The following is a 24189-nucleotide window of genomic DNA, read 5'->3' as shown; positions in this document are numbered from 1 at the left end:
TTTATACAGCACGAGAAAAGAGAAATCTTACTTTTCAAGAATTTTAACATAATTTTAAAACAATTGTCGTCGTCTCCGAGGCCTTGCACATCAGGGGAAACTTAAACAATTTACCAGGTTTTCCGAAGCAGAATTTTCTCTCTATTTCAGGTTCTGCTCTTTATTCTAATGTCGTAACAAAATCACGAGCCGCACTCGTGAAATAACAGTGTTAATCCCTTTTATTGTGGATTGATTTACATCATTAGATAGGACCCACACAGACCCCATAGACTGCAATAAACGTCACAACAGAAGTTTTCGTTCAAGGCGGAGGCGTTTAGAAGGTCATTAGGACAGCTTAATCGTTACATTCTTTAGCCTGGAATTTTTACCAAAGCGTGGAGTTATTCGCGTGCGCTTTCTGGCAGGAATAAATACCGTAACTTGCAATCATGAAAGATCGAAAAAATCTTTTAATCCTTAAGATTATCAAAACAACCTGAAGAACAAAAGAAACTGTGTGAATGGTTGACACTTTATTGATCACTTTACTTTTTAAACATCCACTTGGTACCCTGCGCCTTTCTCCGCTTGTTATTCGGCAAGGAAAGAAATTACCGTTTGGATAAAAATATCGTCAGTGGGAGCTCTGTTTATTGAAAAGTAAACCAACTCCCACGACACCGAATTCCATGGTTAACCACTAAGGCGCGGTCACTGAAACACGTGCGTGACCAAGTTGACAGAATTGGACAGATATATTTATATTTAAGGAAGTCCGTGGGTATATCGTTCGACAGTTGGAGGAAGGATACAGTGGCAACCGCTTGAGAAAATGGCTTTTCACATCAACAACAAATTCGCTCAAGTAGCTTTAGTGATCGTCCTCTCACTATTGCGTTTAACTTTACAACAGCATCATCCCGGTTTCCGTAAGTAATTCTCCTTTTCATTACCTTTTTTCCCGATTGAAATTGCGAAAATAGCGCCGGAAACTTCGGTTGCTAAAAGCATTCTTTTATATTTTGATGAATTCACGCTACCTTCACGTGATATTGTGCAACCTTTGGCCCAGTTTATCCAAAGACAAATATTTCTGTCAAAATTCAGACTTCTTTCATTTTGGTGTAAGGTCGTTTGGAGTATGATTTAAAATTTTCCACTGGTAGGCTTCAGTAGAAAAATTATGCTGTGCTAAACTTGTGAAAGCCTTCTCTGTTGGTGTTGAAACCAAAATTATAAAACGGAACTTCTTTCGACAAAATCGCTCTATAGGCTAAGTCAATTCCCCTCGTACTGAGACAAATCCTCTGCAAAAACACAAACTTGCTCAGCTTACACTAAGCCATCCAAAGGGGTGTAGAATATCAAGTTGTTCATTTGCTTCTTTTTTCAATGTTAAAATCGAATTAAAAGAGCAGACAAATTTTTCGACTCTAGAAAGTAGAAAAAGGGATCGATAAAATCAACTAATGCGGTAATTTCAAACGCCCTTTGTATGACAAATCTAAGGATGTTTCCAGCCAAAGCAGACTGCCTACAAGCTGGCACGCAATCGCCACATCTTTCGTATGAACACCGTAGCGCGTAAAGTATATACTTTGTAAAAGGGAAGTTGTCAAATTAAGATAAAAATCTACAAGAAGTTTTTCCTCTTAGTCATGAACATCATTCCTCGAATCTAATTGTTTTTCCCAAACGTTTTCATGTTAGACAACGCTCACGCGCAAGTTTTAATCCATCTAATAAGTTGAAAGAGGTTAAGAATTTGGACAGCGAGACATGCCGAAAGGTTTTTAAAACTTTAAAACTGCACGTAGTATCATATGGGTATTGTCATTTAAAGGGGTTATCCAAAATCTCAATATACTTTCCGTCAAGAAGGTTAGAAGGTGAGTTATGTGGTTTAGATTTAGGAACTATCTTTCCTAGAGGGTATTTCATCAACTTCCGTTTTAGTCTTGACCTCTTAGGCAATATGGTTAAAGTCGATCAAAATCCTTCGAATTTTCTCTCCAATATGGTATACATAGTTGAATAAATTCAAAGTTAGATATTACGAGACGAAAGTAAAGTAAGGTACAGTTTCAGTTGATTAATGTGAGCTCCAAAATGATCATGGATATGAAAAGCCCGAAAAGATTATCCTCTGATGAGGGAGTTATTTTAAGTCGTCAGATTCTTGTGCTAAATGGATTAGCATACGGCATTTACATCTGAGAATTTGCGGTTTTTCCAAAATCTTTACAAGGAACATGAAAGTTAAGAGTATATCGAGGTGTTATTTCTTAAAACTCGATCGTTGAGTAGATAGAGCTGTCACGAAAATAAAGATCAAAACGAAAACGAAACCTCACCTTACACTTAAAGTTGTAAGCCAAAACATGCATTTACAAATAAAGGACGCAGAGGATTAACAAGGATTACCCAGAGATAAGGGAAAACTCTTTAGGGCCTGTAACCTGGATTCAAGTTCCTAGTTTTAGACAGATATCAAGTTTATCGAACACAAGTCAGATTATTCTCATCCTTCCATGACAGAAATATGACGGAAATGCAAAAAAATCTCGGAAAAAACGTTTCCTGAAAAATTTAAGAACCATTAGAATAAGAGAAAATCTTGTTACAAGTTGTAGTTATATATTTGACAGAATTGTTAATAATAGAAGTAGAACGTAATATAGGTTCTAAGATCTTTAAGAAGAAAGTAAAGTTGTAGCAGATCACCCATTCTTCCTGGAACTGGACGCGTTTAACGAGCTTCGGTGGTATTCTAATTCAAATATTAATTTTCTGTCTAAATCTACTTAGATCCAGAACTTTCCGTACATCAAAAAATCAGACAATTCTAAGCTGTTTAACCAAGAGATCCCTTGGTTTAACGAATCGGTCATTTTAGCGCTAAACTTTATTGAATGCACGCAATCAAGTAGTTTACTTGACGAAATTACATAATAATAGCAATGCTGAAAGGGGCAAGAATTGCAAATGATCACTTTTGTCTCAAGCGTTGCCACGTCAACTCGCATATTGAAATTTTCTTCATTTTCAGAATCCCAATGTTTAGTTTAAATCTTCTAGATAGATAAGTTCACTAGGTTTTTTTAATGGTTTGTTACTTGAAGATTTTCTTCCATACCATAAGAATTCTCCGTAGCAAAAGAAAATTGGAATTATCTTTACCTAACTCTTATAACATTCGAGCTTAAGGATTCCTTGTCTTGTTACTGATCTCATGTCACACGCATGTTCTGTCATTTCTTAGCATCTTTTTTTGTACAGTATATATGAGCGCTTTGTAACCCCCCTCCCCATGAATAGTCCCATTCTTCAGTCAGCTAATGTAATTGCAACAGAGTTCAGGGGCGTTTCTCTTTTGTCATCTTAACAATTCATAATCGTAAAAATCGGTCATTTCATGGCAGGACACACAGCTGGTGGTCAAAAGTTTGTTCCCTTACAACTTAAACTCCAGTCTTGCAATTTATATCATACATTTTAAGTTAATTTATCTTCTTCGTCTTCGTGGTCGTTTTTGTTGTTGCTATATTCGTTGGTATTTCTTATTACCCCCGTTAAAAAACCGAGAACTTTTGAAAATCAAAGGTGAATAACAACAACCCTTTCAGAGGCTGAAGGTTTGAGGAATGATAAAAGCAACCTACTTTTCCTGTCTACGGTCCAGTGTGCAGTTGTTGGGACTGTATTTGTGCAAATGCGTTAAAAGATTTAAAATAAAGGCAATTGTTTAAATAGTTTTCCTTTATTGATAGACAAAGTGTTCTGATAATTCTCTCTCCCAATTTCATTTTGTTTTGGCGAGATCATTGACACGCACGTGTGATTATACTCAACAAAGGCTGACTGATCAAGAAATTTTAAAGGGGGCTCAAAGATTAGGAGCTTACATGACGGCTACATAACTTCTTTGGTGGAAATGATCCCAGGAAAGATTAGTTAGTGATATGTCTTGTTTTAAGCACTTGTCTTATTTGAATAGGAAATAAAAACTGCAGTTAACTTCGTTAAGAAAGATTTTTAAGATCCGGAGTGGTAACTACATGGAGAAGGATTTTGGGGATTTTTTTTCTGTCGGAAAATTTCGGTCTCGAATTTAAACAATTTAAGCAATTTAAACAATCAGGAGCTGACTTTGGAAAGCATGTAGATGATAGGCTTAAGGTTACAGAATAATCCAGCAAAGATATGAAGAAAATTATTTTGAGAGGACAAAGTTATCTGGAGTCGCCTAAATTCTTTCTGAGTGGATCATCACATTGCGTTTATTTTTTGTGATTTCAAGACATTTTAAGTGTCAAAATTCTCCTTTCACTGAGTGTGACATGAATGCTGACAGCATACCAGACGATTTTGGCCAGATCTATTCAGCCCTTACAAAATATTACTTCAAGTTTCATATTGTTATTTCATCCTCCAAGAATCCATGGTCTGCCATGAAGAAGATGAAGATGGATTCTAGTCACAACCGTCGAAATAAATTTTTGGCAGCCAGCTGCTGAATAGATTAAAAAAAAAATTGGGTAAATTAGGAAGCTAGGTTCTTTTAGCTTATACCCAGGTCATCTTGTCATGTATCGATTATATAGGGCTGCTTTGGACATCCCGCGAAAAAAACAACATTTTTAGGATTAGTTGAACGTATAGTAAGCAAGTACCTATAGAGGTTAACGCTAAAAGTAAGCACTTCACTGAAAAAAGAGAACAAAGTCTTTCACTAGTCCAACATTCTAATTGCTTTTTATTTGTCTTACACATTGACAATATAGGATTCGTTATTTTTCTCCGTGTCAATCCAGAGCTTTTCCACATTTAAGCATTTTACACTCTGTCATTTTCAACCAAATGTTCATGAACACACACAACCTAGATGGAATTACATTATGATAAACATTAAACAGGCCATTATCTGAAACCATTCATCATCAACATTTAAAAGCATATAAGAATTCTTTTGGATTCTATCGAGCAACCATGTAAAAAAACTATTGTCAGGGTTCATTTTTCTACTTTTATGTATACGTTGAAGATCTTGGTATGAAATCAGCAGTTTTAATAAGCACGTTAGTGTTTCCCATCTAACTGTTATTTTTTGTCTCCTCCCATAAATTAACTTGCATATGACAACAATAAAACGCTTTAATTTGAGAGGAATCATTATCACGTCTAAGCTAGAAACCGCAAGCAACCCCGGGTTCTCTCTCTTGTTTCCCGTGGAGGAAGTTGATCACAAACAATTATGCATCAAATCACATTTTGACCTGTGAATAATGAGTGACGAATTACATCGTTCTTTACCGGTGAATGGGTTTTCAGCTTCAGCTCGCAGGACCCTCGAAGGGTCAAGGCGAGACGTGACTGCACCGGAGTAAAGAGCTATTTATTTTTGGAACGATAGGAAATAGGAAGTATTTTAAGAGGGTATTTTAATCGTGCCAAACGTGAGCTTGTTTTTGCGGTTGGCATGGCCGTTGGGTTTTTTTATTTCCAACAGGCAAACACGGTTCATTAACGGGTCCAACTGCAGGACACTGTACCAGGATCAGCACCAAACCCAAAGAAGATGGCAAAGGGGGAATCCTGATCCCGTTCCACGCACGTATTTTTGACAAATCAAATCTTCAAGTATATAAAAGAAAAATTTTGAACCCCTCTTCTCGAAGGTTTTGGGGAAATCTTGAGGTTTTCACAAAAAAAAGACAAAAAAATCAGAAAGCAAATCACGTCTGAAACTGTTTCATCAATTTACCGATCCCGCTCACCTTTCCCTAAAATTTGCGCGTCACACATTAATTTGGCCTTAAAGGGCATGTAAACCCAAAAAACGTTCATTTTCTTTTCACATAGATGTTTAGTAAATATATCAAGTACACCAAAGGTACCATTCGTTTATTCTCAAAAGTCCATTTTCACTTTGTAAAAGCTCTTCCAAATTCGAAACATTCGCCATCTTGAATGGCGCCATATTTCCTGTGACGTCACGGGTGGACCCTCCAAGGTCTCGTTATATAATCGCGTGAGGCATGAAGGAGTCTTTTCTACAGCCGTTGTTTGCTGGTCTCGTCATGATTTTTTTACTTACAGTTTGCTTCAATACATGCAATTTTTTTCGTAATGGTGAAGCGTTGTGTCGTCCAGTTTTGTACTGATTCAAACAAAACTGGGCATACAATGCAAATATTTCCAAATGACGCAAATTTGAAGCGACCATTTGTGAAATTTGTTCAAGTGAAAATAGCCAATTTCGTCGAGCCGTTCGAACGTTCCGTTGTTTGTAGCAGTCATTTTTCTTCCTGGTGCTGTACCGACGATTCAGGCCTCACCAGAAGCAAATTATTTGGAAGTATAAAACCGACCCATACAGTCGGCAGACGACGAGAATTCGGAAGTGGCCGACCGAACTGAGAAAGAAGTTGAGCTCTTCAAAAGTTAGAGGTCAACAGAGAAAGTACAAAATCGATTTACATGAAAACGTTTCGTTAATTAAACAACAATAGCTTTATTGGTTCTCTAAAAACATCTTTTTTCTCATCTAATGAAATATTATGGGGAAGCCAGTTGTTCGGGAGCCAGCGCTGACCCCGTAAAAGACACTGACATGTCTGAACCTTTGCCTGAATTCGAAACACGTATCAAAGAAAGAGAATTCGTTGATATCAGTGTGTAATAACGTGATCTGGAATTTTGTCGGTTCGATACAAAGAATTCTATACAGGATCCCATAATCAACCCTTATGTTCTATAAGAAAATCCAAGCCAGCCCCACTTGGTGCTTCCTTTGAGAAACCCTGCAGAGAAACAGCAGAAGAATTTGTGTCACGGTTTTCACAGCAGTGAAAATACATTCAAAGGTCAGTAGGACAACATTCATCATTTTGAGTACAACTTAAAAGATCCTGATTTCAGCTTGCAAAACTATCTTTTCAATATTTCAAATCGAAGCAAACACAAACAGGGTTGGATAATTATGAAGGCCACACAAGGAAATGTACATGATACAACTTGTTTATCGATGGAAATGCTTCTGAGATGAAGGATATTGTTTACCGCACAAGATAGCACAGCGACCCTAAAGTGTTTGCCGAGATATCCCCAACACCAACGAACAAGCTATCTGTAGGCAATTTAGCGAAATTTCCTGCCAGGAAAGAAGCGAAAAACAACTAGCTCTAGTACTGTATTATTAAATCAATGGCAGAAACAACTCAAGTAAATCGATCTTAGAATGTAACAAAACAGATAAAACAGAAAATATTTAGCTTAGTCGTTTCCGGTGTGATTATCTGTGCTTTGCTGCTGCCTGTACGCGTACTTGGCCGTCTCCAGCACCCAGAAATCGAGGCAAATTGACTGAAAACCTGGATGCTCACTGATACAACTTATCTGGGTTTCAAGTCATTTTGCCACAATTGCCCGATTTCCGTACAACAAACACTTGAGTTTTCATGAGTTTTCATGAGTTGTCGGCATTGGTTGACAAGTGCCACACTCGCACCTTTGATAATTTTGTATAAAACACTTTCAGAAGCTCAAGTTAAAAAAAATTCTGTTGCATTCCTTTAGATTGTACCCTCGCTTTATTGCATTTTCATGTTAAATACAAATAAATCACAAAGTAAATTAAATACCAGTCTGAGTTTCCGAGACGGTCGCATCGCTGTCGACATGTTCTGTACTGTCTTCGTGCGGATCGCTTCGTTGAACCCTACGCGGCTCATATTGTTAAGGACGTGGCCTAGACTCTCCTGAAGATTCTGGATTATCCCCAGCGCTGTCATGTACTAAGCTTAAGGCATTCGAGTCGCTATCTTCTGAAAAAACATCTTCCGAACTACCGCTACTTACACGAACTCCCACACCTGTTCTACTGGGGAATATGTGTTGCGCAATATTTTGGTTCCACCGCTTACGTCACGACTTCTCGCTATTGTTTTTACCGGAAATGGAATTTCAGTTGAAGATGCCGATTTTCTCCTAAAATAAGTCGAATTGGACAAAACTAATTTCAAATTCGTTTTCTACGCCACTTTTTACATAGTATAAGAAAAACATGTATTTTTGGGTTTACATGCCCTTTAATCACGCGTCACTTTTAAACCCTTTGGGACACTCCACAAACACAAACAGAGCTTTACATGATTTATGGATGAAAACTTGGGAAAAAGCTTCCGTGTGTAGATAAAGCGAACAGCTAGCTCTGCATTAGAAGTTGATCAGAGTTCAGGTTTCGTGCTGCTTCGACTTGAGCCTTGGTTACACTTATTCAGCCGTACGTTATTCTGTTATAAAATGAGCTCAGTGGTGAAAGTAATGACTGTTGAAAACCTAAGTGGTCACTTGACGTCTTAGCCTCGCCTATAAGTAAAAATCCCTGGCAAACTGTATTATTTTAATGACTGTGGTCGAACATAGGTGTCTGGCACGTTACTATTGGTCAAAAATTTGGCAGGGTTTCACTTTTGTGTGAACAAGAGGTCGGTGTGCTAGCTTACTAGGAATTATGCCAAAACTGAAGTTCTCTTTGCGAATAAATCGTCAACCAGACCATGACCTAATGGTGAAACGAAGGCTTCAGCGTATTTCAGAAGCGGAATATTTTGGTTCAACAAGCTTGATTTGCTAAAAGTCAGGTTTCTGTGGAAAATTATAACAACCATGGTGAATGAGTTCCTGTTAGGGTGGCTCGAGCTAAGTCACCTGGAACGAGTTCTAAGTTTGGCTTATCATAAATCTTATTCATATATATTTTCTAGCGAGGCCTTATGAGCGAATACACGAAAACCTTAATTTGCCAAAAGTTTGTCAATAACAACAAGAATTCGAGTGCAAATTTGCGTTAAAGCGTTAAAGCGCCAAAGCGAGCCGTGACTATCCTTGCACCAGAGATCCCTTTTCTAAGTCACACAGTAAAATGTCCCGTGAACTACATGTACCAATCACTTGCGTAGGTAGTTGAAAGTAAAAAAAATACCTCACAATGTTTTTGAAGAGAAACGCCCTACTCTTCTTTTAAGTATCAGTCGTAATATGATAATCAAGAAATTTGTTTACAATTTGGACTTTACGCAGGAAAGAGGTGGCTTAATTATTTTTAATGTTTATGGTTGGAGATCTGAGAAATGCCCTAAAGTACAAGAACTGGAAAATTAGTTAATGAGCGTAGCCCACTTAAGTAATTTTCTTAGTTTTGCTTGAGTTCTGTCATACGTTGGAGAAATTCATTGCTTCATGGTGAGCTCTCGAATGCTTAGTGCTTCTAAACCTTTTCTTCAAAGACAAATACCAAACCACGCTGCTTCTCTTTGTAGTAAAAAATTATTGAACTTAGTTGATTTATACGATACAAAAGAAAGGATCATGAACATAGCGTATCAGAAGTTTTGCTGGTTCCTGTAAAAACAGCTTGGAGGTGTAACAAGAGATAAAATGACGATATCAAAGAGGAATGAAGATTAAAATTTAGAACCTTTTTACTCAATTCTCGTTTTAACTGGATTAACATCTAATTGTATTTTTTTTTTCATTGACCGTAGTGTCGCAATCTTCAAAGTTCCAATGGCCTGGCAACTTTAAAAGCCCTTGATCAATCATTCTCAGACTTTCCAGTCTGTCTCCAAATGTCTTGTATTTGTTGATAGTTAATACAAACAAAATACTGCCAAGAAAAAGATGCTCTAAATCAAGGGATAAATGCTTAATGAGGAATATTGTTGAAAAAGTATTTTGTATAAGAAGAGAGTTTTCAAAGAAAGAACGAGGTAACTACGTCTTTTGAAAATTAAGCGAGATTGCGACAATCGGTAAAGTTAAAACCAAGAAAGCTCATCCTCTTGAAAGCCAATTTTACATATAGGGTGTGAACAGGCTAAACCAGCTAAAATTGTTTTATAAGTTTCAAAAAGGAATTGTGTCATGAGCTGAAATGAATTGTGTCGTATCTCAATAATTTTTTTAAGGTATCTGTAATCCGTTTATTTTTTCGGAAATTGGATTTCCTGTCTCTGTGTCTTCGAGAAACTTCCAACACTAAAATAATCACAATCAAATTGATAGCTAAACAGATCCGACATTCCTGTCTCACGGTTTTGATCACCAAAAAATATAATAAAACAAAATAAAGATTATGACATCGATGCCCAAGTAGATCGAAGATCAGCGATTGGTTTTCTGTTGCCTTGAGACACTGTTTCCACTACCACTGTAACGCCAAAATACAAACCCCTTTTGCGATTACTTCGCTGTTAAATCTTAATAAATGAATAGTCCTTCACAAATTCAAGTTTAGCACAAGAAGAGTAATTTTCACCTGTTGAAACGGATTCACAATAAACTCGTTTTCGGCCCTCAATGACCAAAATAGCTTCACGCACAAAAGCAGATGTCACTGGATGACATATGAAAGAGGGCGGCGAAGGGGGGGGGGGGTGTTCCAATCACACATCACGCGGAATTTTTCTATTAAATCACGCATCACGGATAATTTTTTAACCAATCACGTAAAAGGAGTAAGTATCGGATGTATTATTGAAAATTGCATTGAATCCAACATATTTTATCCTGGAATAAATAGCGTTTTATTTGCCATGTTGCTTTTTGTTAGACAAAAAAAGACGACTTTGTTGTTGGAACTTGACGCTCCGAGAGCGTTTACTCGGGCTTCGTATCGCAATATCACATCGTACTTTACAAGTATGGAGCACAATTAAAAACAAATCAAAGAATCAGGACATTTGACACAAGAGTTAAGCTTAGATATTTACTGTTCAAGTTGCTTCGTTGAGTATCCTCTTCATCCAATAGCTTGTTGTTTGCCTCACCTTCGACGTTCTGTTCACGAAGATTTTTTATTTTTCAATTCAACATCTGAGGTGTTCGTCTGAGCATCATAGTCGTCATAGTTTGTTGTTTAATAAGTCAGAAATCATAGTTTTGACAATGTTTTCGTAGTTTGAACCCATATATGACCCATCAGCTATCTCTCGAAAACTAGTATGAACTTTACTGATTTGGCTATCTTTCAACTTGCGGCCACTAGTGGCTCCAAGAGTGAGTAGACGTCTGCGCCACCTTAACTTTTCTCTTTTGATACTTAGGCAATATTTATGTCAATGCTTTGCCCAATTCCCTTCTGTGCGGCAACTGTTTTTATGTCAGTAAAAGATATAACGTGGCTTTTGATTTCGTCTAGGTCAAAAATGTTTTCCTCGTGTACTTATTGCTTACATTGCAATCCTCTCGGTTGGCATAAAATGACACCAAAACTCTAACGTCTTTTACCGTTTCAGTCGTTTGGGTCGACATTCTTTCAGATCTTTCATTCGATGGATTCGGATACTTTCTGGTTTTCCTGGATACGATCTGGCGCACCACCACGACCAGGCAGTCGACAAAAATAGCACTGAAGGTCATAGTCCTTGTGCAAATGTTGACTTTACTAACTTATGCTTATTGTGTAACGATTGTTTGGACCCACTAGGAAGGTCAAAGACATCAAAGGTCAAGCGAAGGTCAGCAAAGGACGTAAAAGACCAGAAATAGTGTCACGACTGCCACGGCTTACTGATCTTTGTAAGACTCTACTTACTTTGAATGATTGGTTTCCTCTTAGGTCAAAGAGCGTTCATTATCACGGAAATCTAATTAGTAAGTCTCATAAATCACGCGTCACGGGCTTATAAAATAGAAAATCATGGATCACGTTGTCGTGTGCGGTCCTGCGTCACGCGGATAAAATTTAGCATTAATCACGCGTCACTCTGCAAATTTTGGGGCCATCACGCGTCACGCTAAAACCCTTTTCCACCCTCATGAAAGGGCATGGACTCGGTGAAATTAACTGAAAGAGCAAGGAGAAAAATTAAGGTCTTCGACGTTTTTAGCTTAGCTTTTTTGTAAACACACCTGTAATCATAAAAGCATCATCGGCTGTTTTAAGCAGTTATTATGTTGTAAAAAAGGAGATAAGAAGCCAAACTTTGAGGGAGTTAAGAGTAGCAAGTTGCCCGGTGCGTTCAGTTTGTTTCATGTTATAATGCATGTTAGCCCAGCGCTTAACTCATGCACGCCGGTTGATTGATTCAACTTTTTAATCAATCAATCAAATTATGGTTTACGTTTGCTCTGATGCTAAGGAACCCCGCTCCATAATTACAAAATATGTCCATTACTTTTCCAAAAATGACATACAATTTCGTGGCAGAATCACATACCTTTGAATTTCAGCCGAAATATGCTTCAGAAAAAAGTTCTCTGCAACTATCTATTCATGCTAACTCTCAATTAAAAGGAGAGTTGCTTTCTTTTTCAGTAATGAAATTACCATGGCCAGCTTCTACAGTTAAAGGCAAGGGGGGGAAAAAACCTACGACCAAAGAAATCATATTCCTAGATAATGACTGAAGTACTTGAAAGAAGACTATTCCCTTTGACTGAAATTATTCCATATGAATATGTCAAAAAGTGTTTTGAAATTCGTAATTGAAAGCTTCTTTTAGATCTGAGATTTTACTATAAACTGCAAGAATTTGGGACGGGATCGACAAATCATGGCTAAATTACAATCAGTTTTTGTGTTCCATTCCAGTTTCATGTGAATTTATTTTTTTTTCTCGCGAGTTATCATTTCCGTTCCACCCTTACATCCCGTTTGTTTTTAAAAAATATCAGGACCTCGTTCACCTCGTTTTGTTTTGTATCTTTTGTTTTGATGGAGTTTTGAGTTTCTAGTTTCAGTAAATTGTTCTGACAATCGTCTTTGCGAATTGATCGTGTTTACGTCTGAAGATGATTACAGCAATTGCTTTTACGTCTAAAAATGATTACAACCGCTCTTTGTCTAAAGAGTAAACAGCCGCCTACAGGAATGGCTCGGCAGTTTTAAAAATCAGTTCATGATGTAGGAGTTTCCTTTATTAACTTGTTTATTACTTACCAAAATGGCCCACGTACGTCAAAGTGTCGCATGCCTTGAAAACATCTTTCTCTCATTAACACAGCAGAAAAGAGGGAAAGAAACTTGATACTGAGCCATCCTCCGGCTTTTTCTTTGTAGAATGTGTTGTTGCCGGCCTTGCAGTGTAAAATTAAAACGTGATCTTGATATGATTGTTTCCGTTTTCGCCCCCTGATTTCCAAATTTAACAATCAAAAAGAAGTAAACAACCCACACAGAAACATTTTCCCGCAGTGTCGATAGCAAGGAGTTACCATAAATAATTTGGCCGAATACCTCTGGGGCAGTTTAATTAGGGAACAAAGAACTGTTATCCGATTTGAACATTTTCAGCTCTTGGAGAGAAGATAACTTTAGGTATTCACAGATGCTCAAAATCCAATCTCAGTAGAACTTGTGACGAGTTGGAGATAAAACGCATGCGGAATACAGTATTCTTTCTTCCACCAAAATATTATTCTCACGTTCTAGTAGAGAAGTAGTGGACCAAAAGGGCTACAAATTTACAAGACAGCTAACTTAAATAGCTCATTGTTATTAAGCTCTAAGAATATGTCCAGTTCCTGTTTAAGTTTAAGGAGGCTCACCCAAATACACCTTCTAGTGAGCCCGGTGCAGCAGTGATACAACAGCTGGTGCTAGACGTACAGTAGATTCTTTGAGAGAAAGTTTGCAAATACCAACCCTGAAAAATTGTTTTTTGTTCTTTCGAAAAGCTCGTCTCTTCCTAACAGAGTTCTTTTAGATGAAGCGAGAAATTTCCCCTCTTTTTTGACTAATTGAATTTAGAAATAAGTTAATGTATGATGATTGAAGATTTTTCTATTACCGGGAATAAGTACGTCTCTATAGACTTCAAGTATCTTCTTTATGGATTGAACCACCGACACTCGTGTTAGTTTCATGGTGGTCTGTGTAGTGCACTCGATTCCCTTTTATTGATGACAGAGTCGTCTATGTTCCTGTAATTAAACTGGTTTTTTTTTTATTACTTCTTCCTTTCCATTAACTAAGGTCTTAATAATAACCATTTTTCCCAGAGTATAATGTCTCGTTTTCCAGAATGACGTCAGCCCAACTAAGACAATCAAACAAAGCGTTTTTACATCGTTAAGATAACTCCTTTCTAATAATAAAAAGTGGAAAGTGTTTAGATCGTGCCTTTTCCTAGTTTGTTATCACATAACCCCATGGTCCTGTAAAAAAGGATGTGACTCCAAATTTGTTGAGATATAACTACCCTAGCCATGATAAAAGAGCGATCCTCTACTAGAGGCCAGTGTAACAATCAGCATTTGGTTGTTAGGTCTTTCTTTCCATAAACTTCAGCAATAAAGGCTTTTTGAATTAAGTATCAAAATAACCCTTGCCCGCCGGATCTGCAGCTACTGCAAGCAGAACATACCGACGTACACAAGAGGTCTTAAATATTTTCACACCCTCCCAATTTAGTCAAACTAAACAGAAAACAGTCAGAAAACAACCTTTACTCAAATGGAAGGCTCACAACGGGACATCCGCCATTTCAGACGTAGCGTCGCAAAATTTCGAAGAAGTCAATTCAAATCAAATAACCCCGTGCACAAGACAATCCGAACCACCCTGCCTTCTCAGATGTTGTGGAACGTCTATCTGGTGCAAATTACCGAATTTGATATTTTGAATTTCACCCCGCGAAAAATAGTTGTTCCCAAACGAACCCTGCATATGATTTACGTTATGCGATGACGATAAACAGATCAAATTGTATAACAAATGTTTATGATTGAATAGCCCGAGATAAACTTTAACCTGACAACAGCCTTTGCTTTAAAAGGAACTAAATTGCTGATGACACCGAGAGGTCGGTATAGATATGATCTCGCTTGTCATGTAATAAATTAAGTGCGGACTTGCTCAAGAGCGTTCCAAAAATAACGTCATCTCTTATTTTCATGCTTCGGTAAACATCTTAAGAATACCTTCCAAAGTGGGCACTTAACATAAACTCAATAAAGGTGACGAAAACTGTGCCTGTCAAATTTATAGACACGTGGCATAAAAAGGATCATCTTTCGTCTGATGATGGCAGTGAAAAAGCTATTTGAATGCCAGGTATTGATCGATAGAACTCAGTTAAATCTTTGCCACGGAGTTAGTAGAAAGTTACTTTTTCAGACCGTCAGTTGAGTAAGAGGATGAGCTCGTTGATTTTGGTTACCCCTGCACTCCTTTTGGTTTGCTTGTGTTCGTCAGTCTCGGCTGGAAGCAAAGGATTTCGTAAGTAGGACTTATTTATTCATTTGTTTATCCGGTAAAAAAGGACGCTTTAAGTCGCTGAATAACATTTGAAAATCTAATTAAACAGGAGGACGTCTAAATAAGTTGAGTTATCAGCGTCTTGACTTAACTTTCAATTCTTTATGGCTCTCAAGCCCAAAATTACCACGTATAGTTAGCTGGATGCAGTTGTTCATGTTGCCCATATTTATAATTTCTTAGAAGTTAGATTAATTAAAACCGTTTGCGTGTAGCTATGAGCATAGTATATCAAGATGGATTTCCACGCCTCGATGTAGGATTTGATATCGTTTTCTGCGCTTCAGACTACAAAGTTCCCACGGCGACAACTTGGACAATGCGAAGGAAAAATATAAAGAACACAAATGATGACCAGTCATGGCAGGAATTTTTAGGAAGAGGGAAAGTGAAAACTGTGTGAACGAGTGATGGAGGATTCAAAGTAAAACAAAGTGCAGTCCTGCAATTGAAAGAAGAGGGGTTTTCTCAAATTTCTGGGAAAGTGATCGTTGTGTTTTTGTTAATCTATATGAGACTGCGAGAGTGGGAACGTTTTGAACTTTAATTCAAGTGTTGACACAAATTGGGGAATGATTCACATTCGCTTTTTTCGACGACCGAGCTGAAGATTTTTTTATCTATCTATCTTAAGGCAGTCTGATTTAAGAAGAAACGACGAATATACTGTTTGATTTTTCACGTAATTCTTCGAATAAAGGCGATATCCTGAAAAGAAGAAAAATTCGAAGTATAGAAAATTTTTGCCACAATAGGAATCCTGCTGTGTTTGTCTCAAGGTGTGCATGGAAAATGTGAAAAAAAAACTCCATCACTTACAAGATATTTGCTGAATTTCATCTTATTTCATCAATTAACTGTTAAATTACAGATCATCATACTCAGAGACCCACACGTTCGTATTTTAGTACATGCTCATTAGAATAAACACTCACTGGGACCTCGAGTGGCTTTTGAAAAATCCTGAGAAGAAGACGGCTTCCTAAATAAGAGACTCCTAGGAAAATTCTCTCTAAACTCTGTTGCGCAACAAAGCTTTTCCGGAAAATCATTTAAAAGGTTAAAGAGTAGGATACCTTGATCAAGATAAGTTAATTTTTTATCAATCTGCCGAAAAATGTTAATGGTTTAAAAAATGCTGAACTTAAAAATCCGTTACGCAATAGTTTTTGCTGACCAAAGCAAAAAGCTCTTCGCATTATAATGAAAAGTATTTCGTCCTTGTGATAAATATTTGGCGGTTGAAGGCATGTGCAATATTCCTTTCGCACATCTTGCTACTTCCGGGGTAGGAAGACTTTCCAAATGTTATTTTTCTTTTTCGGAATAGTGATGAGACGGAGGTTAAACAGACTAACGATCTCTGGTCTCCGTTTGTTAGGTTCTCGTAGCCTTTTGTAGCCAGAGTGTGTGGACTTTATTTGAGGCACGCTTAAATTCGTGTGCAATCCTTACGTAACTGGTTTAGCTAAATCATACTGGTTATTTGTTACATTCCTAGCTGCCGATAACAAAGATTTCTTTGTGGGTATAATTTTTCAACACCTTGACGCAATAAAACGTCTTGACAATTTGAAACATGTTAAAGCCAGGAACATTTTCAACATAAGCCTCTGACAATTTTTAAAAATAGGGTAATGATCGTAGAGGGTAAAAGCTCCCACCAGGAGTTAGAGCACCAATAAATCAAATCATGTATCATAACAAATACCTATACAATTAAAGAGAAAGCAATATAAAGAAAATAAATGAGAAAGCCAGTCTTCTGGCTAAAAATAGATATCCCCTATGAAACACCTCTAGAAACTCTTGAATAAGGATCAAAGAGACGAGCTTTTTTTATTCCATAGTGTTCGAAAACGGTGACTACACCTACAAGATTGTGCTACCCAGCGATGACAGCCGAACGTGGTACGAAGCCGAAGAAATATGTCGAGAGTACGAAGGCGGGCATTTGGCGAGCATTTCCAATGAGGCAGAAAACCAATATTTAAATGAAAAGATTCAACTACTGAGCAGTTCCCCCCGGGAGCCAGAACAACTTTGGCTTGGTGGAATAGATGAAGATGGACGTGCTTACAAATGGGTAGATGGAAAAACTTTCCAGTAAGTAGGGTGCAATAAATTAAATTCTGAGAGTTCCCTCTTTACATACGTTTTCAAAAAGGCTGGTCAAATTATCCTGGATTTTAGCATTGCACAAAAGTGCGACGCTTACTCAAAAATTAATTGCGCCCAACAACTACCTCGGAAATATGGGCGATTTACAATTTTTTAAGTTCTGGATTCCAAGAAAATCGAACCCACTGATCTTCGCCTAGTATGGAAGTGGAGAGGAAGGCATATGTTCACACAAATTACATTCAGGATGAAGCTTTGTTGTGCATTAACATCATTTAGAATAAACCTAAGTTGGCAAGCATACTGTTCAAATGATCCGAAGCACAGTTTTGAAGGAAAGTGTAATATTTTTGGGCCCTCTCAGTTTGTGACAAACAAACCTACTTTCAACCTCAAGTAGGAAGCATAAAACTAGTCGAAATTATAGAAAGACAGGAGTAATCCGAAAATATTCCAGATGGAAGAAGGTTGTTAAACATGGAGAATTAAAAGTGATTGTCATTGACAATCCTCAAAAACTTAGCTAAATGAGGCAAAATGAACGAAAGGCAATACATTCGCCTTCTGTTATTTCATCATTTTTACTGTGTTCCATTGCACTCTTTATTCTATAAAGATATGACGCAGCGTTCTGGGCACCCGGCGAAGCCGACACGGAACCCTATAATGAATATGAAATCTGCATTGCAATGAAGTCCACTGGTGATTTAGGAGATTGGAGGGAAGATGACTGCTATAAGTCTAAAGGTTACATCTGCAAAATTGAAGGTGAGTTCTAAGGTCAAATTTGATAGGGGGTTCTATAAAGGTGAGTGCAATTCCCCCCGCCCCTTTTGGTCAGAAAAATCTCCGTGGGCTCCTTTGATAGATTTTTTGATAGATCTTTTCATCTTCTGAAAATTATGGTTTCGGAAATATCTTTGCGTAACATGCCCCCCAACCACTTTGTAATCAACGCTAATGTGGTTGCGTCTTTCTGTTTACTACGCAGGTATCCCTAAGAGACTCTTGGAGCATAAAAGATTTGGTTATGGTGAGTTTTTAAAGCAAATTAGCGTAGTAAATGTACAAATTGCCTCAGAGAAAGTATTCTCGAATACAGACATATCAATATTATCACGTTGAATGTAATATTTCAAATCATCACCGGAAAGTATTGGTCACAATCATTTGACAATTGAGATCATCTTCGACCTCTCCCAATGTAATGTGATCTTTCTTGATTTCAGAATTCGATCAAGGGACTTTCATATACAAGTTCTTTTTCATTCAGTACGAGATGCTTACGTGGCCAGAAGCCGAAATATACTGTCGTGAGGTAGAAGGGGGCCACTTGGCCAGTATTCGTACTTTAAAAGAGAACAAATACATCGAGAGGAAACTGCGCATGCTTAGGCACTACTATGGTTACTCCAAGTGGTGGATCGGAGCCTCGGACCTAGAAAATGAAGGACAGTTCAATTGGACTGATGGCAAGCCCTTCGCGATTCAACGCTGGGTTCCAAGGGAACCCTCAGGGCACCATAGGGGCAGGGAAGAAGATTGTGCTGTAATTACTGCTGATCCATATTGGGGAAGATGGAGGGATGAATACTGTTTACATCATCTGCCTTTTATTTGCAAGATCAGAGGTGAGACAAGGGTACTAAGTATCTCTTCTTCCAGTAAGGCAAAATCTAGGCGCAGCGGGATGTTTTTGATGGATCATAGTCACCGCTTGATTGGCCTAATTTATTAAGAGTTTTTGCATAACCTTCATTTTGGTGACTCAATCTTTATGGATTTTTCTCTTGTTTCAGTTTGCAGTCAGCGAGCTGACATTGCTTTTATAGTGGATGCATCTAAGAGTGTGAAGTTAAGTGGCTTCAGAAGTTCCAAAGAATTCATCAAAGCAGTGCTTCAGCGATTCAAAGTGTCCCAGACTAACGTTCACGTGGGTTTGATTCGCTTCTCCACCCGAGCCAAGATAATTTTCAACTTCGAAGAGCACTATTCAATGAATGACCTTAATGCAGCTATCGACGCCATGGAATGGTCCAAAGGATCAACCTACACTAACCGGGCCCTGAAATTGGCGAGAGAACAACTTTTTCTTGAAAAAGAAAATGGGGGTACCGCCCGTGCAGACATTCCAAAGTTCCTTGTAGTGATGACAGATGGTATTTCAAGAAATCCGACAATGACAGCTAAGGAAGCCACCGAGTTAAAGAAAAAGGGTGTTCATATTGTTGTGGTAGGAGTCGGTTTCATGCGGAAAAGAAGCGAGCTCCTGAGCATTGCGAGTTCTCGCTGGGATGTCATAACCGCCCGGTCATTCAAGACTTTGAAAAGGATCGTGGCTATTACAAAGGAGAAAGTTTGTGGGGGTGAGTAATGATAAGCCCCTAAGAGAAATGGGAGAGAAAATGAAAATCTGTGAAATCAGGGGAGGATCCAGGTCTTATACTTAAGGCTATCCATGTTTATACCGCTAACGAAGATTCCACAAAATAACCGATTCGGTGCATGATGTCTTATGAAGTGTCTATGCATTTTTCGAAAAGAAAAAACAAAACAAAACAACAGCAACAGCAACAGCAACAACAACAGCAAAGCAATACACTGGTACCGCACTCACTTGTGAAGGTTTTGTTAAAGGAACAGGAATTCAAAGTAAAGCCCAAAAACGTTTCCCTAGATTGCAAAAAATTGTGATGTTTCTGAGTGAATCCATTCCACGTAACCATATACGTACCGTGGGGCTTTATGGGAAAATGTGGAGATGTTAAGGTGTTTAGTCTGTTAAGAATTGTAATTAAAATTGCTAATTTTTCTTTTCCTCATCAGCGCTATAAAAGGTTTACATTCAAATCGAGAATGATGATGAGACATGCATAGATCACGCCCGAGCAACGAGTGCACGTCGCAGCATAAATAAAAACTACTTACAGTCCCCGGATTTTAAAATTAAAACTTTATCGCCCCGACCCAAGATTGTCCGACTATTTTCAACTGTTGACTCATACGACGGTTACGTGGCATACAGTGAGTAACGATTTAGCTGGAAAGAAGAAACTCATGTATTTTAAGAACGTGGGCTCTAGAGGAAATAACTTGAGGGAGAATAAAATCGTAGATAGCACTAATAGGAAAACAATGTAAAATGTGTCGGTTTTTATGGCGTGGTGACAACCTGGTATACTGAACATCAAGCCTCTTCTGACTGTTCAGATGGGCCGCTTTATCAGTGTAGTCTAAGCAATGATATTCTTTACGTATCAGTCATTAAGTGAAATTTGTTTTATGAAAAAACGCGATGATATTTGAACGTGGTTCGCATAACGTAGCTCTATAATGGAGACGCCCCTGTCCATCTTATTCAACCTAGCCCAATAATAAAAGCGTGGTAAATGAGCGGTTCCATATAAAAATGCAAGTTTGGACCTTGGGTCGAATAGTGTAAAATAATTACATAGATAAATTGTGAATATGTATAAGAAGAAAATTGGAGAAACATTTGATTGGAAAGTTCAACTTAAGAATTTATTAAAATACATACAATATTTTGAAAAATGTTTCTGAATATGTTTAAGACGAGATCTGGGGAATCATTTCATTGGAAAGTTCAACGCTAGAACGTTATTGAAATACATAGAACATTTTGACAAATGTTTCGTCAAAATATTTTATGAACAATTTTATAACTTTTTTCGAAGCTTTCTATGTATTTTAAAAAGTTTTAGCGTTGAACTTGAAGTTTGCAATCAATTGTGAATATGAGGAAGAGAAAATTATGGAGAAAATAGATCTCCATTGGAATTCTGGTTTTAGAAACAGGAGTAGTGGAGAAACTAACAAAAATGAAGAAAACAAACCGTACAAACAAAGTGTATTGCATGTTTCTTTTAACTCTGTGTGAGGAATAACATAACGCACTAGTGATAATCTAAGCTCCGTATTGGAATCTCGTAATTTTTACAAAACCGAGTGCTTGCATTTGCGCGAACGTGTTTCTCCGAGTTTTCAGAGGTCTGGAACTTTATAGGCAAGAAAGTGTCGTTTTGTGAAATTTTGTCTCTCGGAGGACTTTTTTAGGTTATATGCAACATAGTTCCAGATTTTTCGGTCATCAGAGCCATACATTTGTCTCGCAATTTTTTAGAGGCGTTGCTAAATCGCACATATAAAGAAGAGAATAAGGGAAGCCGGACTGAATTGCGATAGCTTCAAGGAAGTTTCGGTGTGTGTAATATAAGATCAGTCACTTTCATTGATAGAAAGGGTCCACGTTTTCCTTATAAACCACCCCCCCCCCCAATCAATTCACACTTTTATAGAATCGTCATTCAAAATATTGAATCATTGGTGTTACTTTTACTTGCCTTTCAGTCCGATTAATGGGATCTTGTGATCTGGGAAAGGGTCAAATACCAGTGGGGAATTATTCTCTCCGAACTGTGTTTTTTTTAAATGTTAAGAATGTCCCTTTGTCATCAATGATGTCTCATCAATGTTCTTGAAAAATGAACAAAATTCAGCAAAAGGGATTTAAGTTCAGAAATTATCCATATGCCTCCCTTAATAGCCCCTCTCCCTTCCAAGGGAAAATAGGACCGGGAAAGGCAGAAAATTTAGTGGAGCAAGCGAATCAGGACGAAGAACAGGGAAGGAGTTAACTGTAAAATTCAATGCGATCGGCAAGCGGTTCACTTGGTCACAGAATCAAAGACAAGACAATTTATGCGCGCTCAAACCATCCTTTTAGGGATCACCATAATGCTAGGAAGGAGAGAAACTAAGCGGGCTCGTCCTAAAATGTGACCTCTGCCCCTGCCCCCTCCTGTTATCAGGAAAAAGCAGTAATTTAGGAGTATAAACACGAGACTTGGCGGTTCCTAAACAAACAGAAATCACTTGCTCACTACTTCCTACCTTCATCTTTCAAATCTGTATAGAAAAGCTATTTTGTTTTGCAAGTACCCATTTTAATAGAGATTGAGAGAGTCTTCACTCGAGCCTCGTGGCCCCCATTGTCAGAGCTTTTACCACTTTTTGTTGCTTGAAGGGCTACTACTCTTACAGGAAGGTATACTAGACCAACACAGGACAATACCCTCTCGTCAAGTGGTCCGAATGGTAAGATTCCTGATCACTTTTAAACCGAGTGACAATAAATTTCTTTTAAACTGAGTGACAATAAAATTCAGATAGAAGAACGCACCGTGTTTAATTACAAAACGATTTAAAAACAGTTCGTAATAAAGTCGTGTTATCTGTATTATACTGAGTGCGAAAAGGTTCAAAGAAAGAGTTGAGTAACCCACAAATTTCATCACGTGACATAACTGTACCTAAACCGTCCGCTGCATTTCAAAGACAAATTAAGGTTCGTCAAAAATTGGTGTTTGGTGATGTCTACTTCTCTTTTTCTGCTTTGCGGTCTCATTTTCCTTGAAATCAAGGATAACATACCAGTAACTCGATATCATGATAGAAATTTCGAGCGGAAATTATAAAAACTCAAGGCAGCACGCTGGCCTTTTAACGTTGAACTTTCCGAGAATGTTATTTCATGACTCTGGCCACACGAGTTGGATCAGAAGAGGTAATACGAGTCTTTATCTAAACACACCGCGATTGACGTCTATCAACATGACAGCACCCTGGCCCTTTGAATATTGAACTTTTCAAGAATGTTATTGCATGACTCTGGCCACTGAGGTTGTATGGACTGAGGTAAAGTAAGGCTTCAACGAAAAAGTCGCGACGCTCTTCTAAAAAAAATTATAAATCAGTTAGGTAGGTGAAAACACCCAAGCCCTTAGAACGAACGTTGTAAGAATGTCGAGCATGAAAATGCTGTATGTCGTGCATGCAAAAAACGAAAAAAAAGACAAATTGTTACAATTTTAAGAACGCCGAACAGAACAAATTTTTGGGGGTTCATGCACTCCGAAAAACGTTTACGGTTGGTCCTTGGGAATATCTCGTGGAAGTAATTCAGGTCCACGTAGCATGCCGATCTCTGTAATGAAACGAACAGGTAACGTTTTCTGTGCGAAATTTTCGTTTCGTTTCACAATAAGTAAAGAGCTGATCGCTATGATTTAGCCACGCTTACATGATTCATAGTCAATCTAGCTTCAAAGCGTCCCAAAATGGCAAGACATAAAACTAAATTTTTTTCTTGTACTTGAAAAGTGATCTCTTGAAAAGAAAAAAAAAGCGAAAATGTGTAAAAATTTCTAAAATTTCGTTACAAGCTGCAGACTCTCAAGCTACACCTGGCTCGCACATTTTAGCATGCGAATGCTCAGCCTGATGGCAAATCAGATTGAAACTTTTCCAAATCCAATAGAGTTACTTAAAGGCTTATACGATAAAAGAAAAAAGGAATTTATAACTCTGTGCTGCGTGATTGCACCTTGTCAGTGAATTTGAATAAAGCTTCTTAGTTAGGAATGCATTCATTAGTAAGGAAAAACAACATAAAGCGTCCCAAAATTACATTCCACTTTACCCTTTAAGCAAGGAGAGACCATGGACTCAGAAGATGTTTTTCTTTAACGAATTAGACACTTACCTGTCACCAGCTTCAGGCATAGCAATACTGTTATGAGTGCAATAATAACATCGTTGATAAGATTTCTCTCCCAATCAAGATAAGCCAAGTTGTTTGGGTCGTTGTTAATATTTGTGATAACTCGCAACACAGTACAAATTTCATCGCCTTCTTCTGGTGACCTTTGTGGGAAAAAAGGATGAAGCTAATTGAATGACGCGAAATTATTTAAAAGCACTCACCTGTTCCTAGATTATAGGAAGTTTCTGTAAAATCG

At 37.8% G+C, this 24189-nt stretch overlaps 1 protein-coding gene and 1 long non-coding RNA gene across 3 annotated transcripts; one reads left to right on the top strand and one right to left on the bottom strand.

Moving 5' to 3' along the window:
* Positions 1 to 777: 777 nt before the first annotated feature.
* Positions 778 to 21237, top strand: LOC113670354 (macrophage mannose receptor 1). Of its 2 annotated transcripts, none has more exons than XM_027186492.2 (7): positions 778 to 914; positions 17101 to 17356; positions 17988 to 18139; positions 18363 to 18404; positions 18601 to 19002; positions 19171 to 19737; positions 20198 to 21237. In XM_027186492.2, the coding sequence occupies exons 1-7, from the start codon at positions 818 to 820 to the stop codon at positions 20203 to 20205; spliced, it is 1524 nt and encodes a 507-aa protein (XP_027042293.2). In that variant the 5' UTR covers positions 778 to 817; the 3' UTR covers positions 20206 to 21237. The 2 variants fall into 2 exon arrangements, with proteins under 2 accessions (XP_027042293.2, XP_027042302.2); XM_027186501.2 differs by lacking the exon at positions 778 to 914 and adding an exon at positions 14977 to 15211.
* LOC149042717 (uncharacterized) lies at positions 6480 to 7892 on the bottom strand. Its single transcript, XR_016188757.1, has 2 exons — positions 7629 to 7892; positions 6480 to 6788 (listed from the first exon to the last, which is right to left on the bottom strand). It is a non-coding gene; the product is annotated as an uncharacterized LOC149042717 (long non-coding RNA).
* Positions 21238 to 24189: the final 2952 nt, after the last annotated feature.

This window comes from Pocillopora damicornis, chromosome 7 (genome assembly GCF_964200805.1).
Source record: "Pocillopora damicornis chromosome 7, jaPocDami1.2, whole genome shotgun sequence".
NCBI classification, from domain to species: domain Eukaryota; kingdom Metazoa; phylum Cnidaria; class Anthozoa; order Scleractinia; family Pocilloporidae; genus Pocillopora; species Pocillopora damicornis.
The sequence above is the reverse complement of the archived record's forward strand: the minus strand, read 5'-3'. Positions and strand labels throughout refer to the sequence as shown.

What these genes read in the sequence shown, in the direction of transcription:
- LOC113670354 (XM_027186492.2), top strand. Translation starts at nt 818, where the DNA reads ATGGCTTTTCACATCAACAACAAATTCGCTCAAGTAGCTTTAGTGATC. An exon ending in ACAGCATCATCCCGGTTTCC is followed by an intron (nt 915 to 17,100) that starts GTAAGTAATTCT and finishes TTTATTCCATAG; the next exon opens with TGTTCGAAAACGGTGACTAC. An exon ending in GTAGATGGAAAAACTTTCCA is followed by an intron (nt 17,357 to 17,987) that starts GTAAGTAGGGTG and finishes TATTCTATAAAG; the next exon opens with ATATGACGCAGCGTTCTGGG.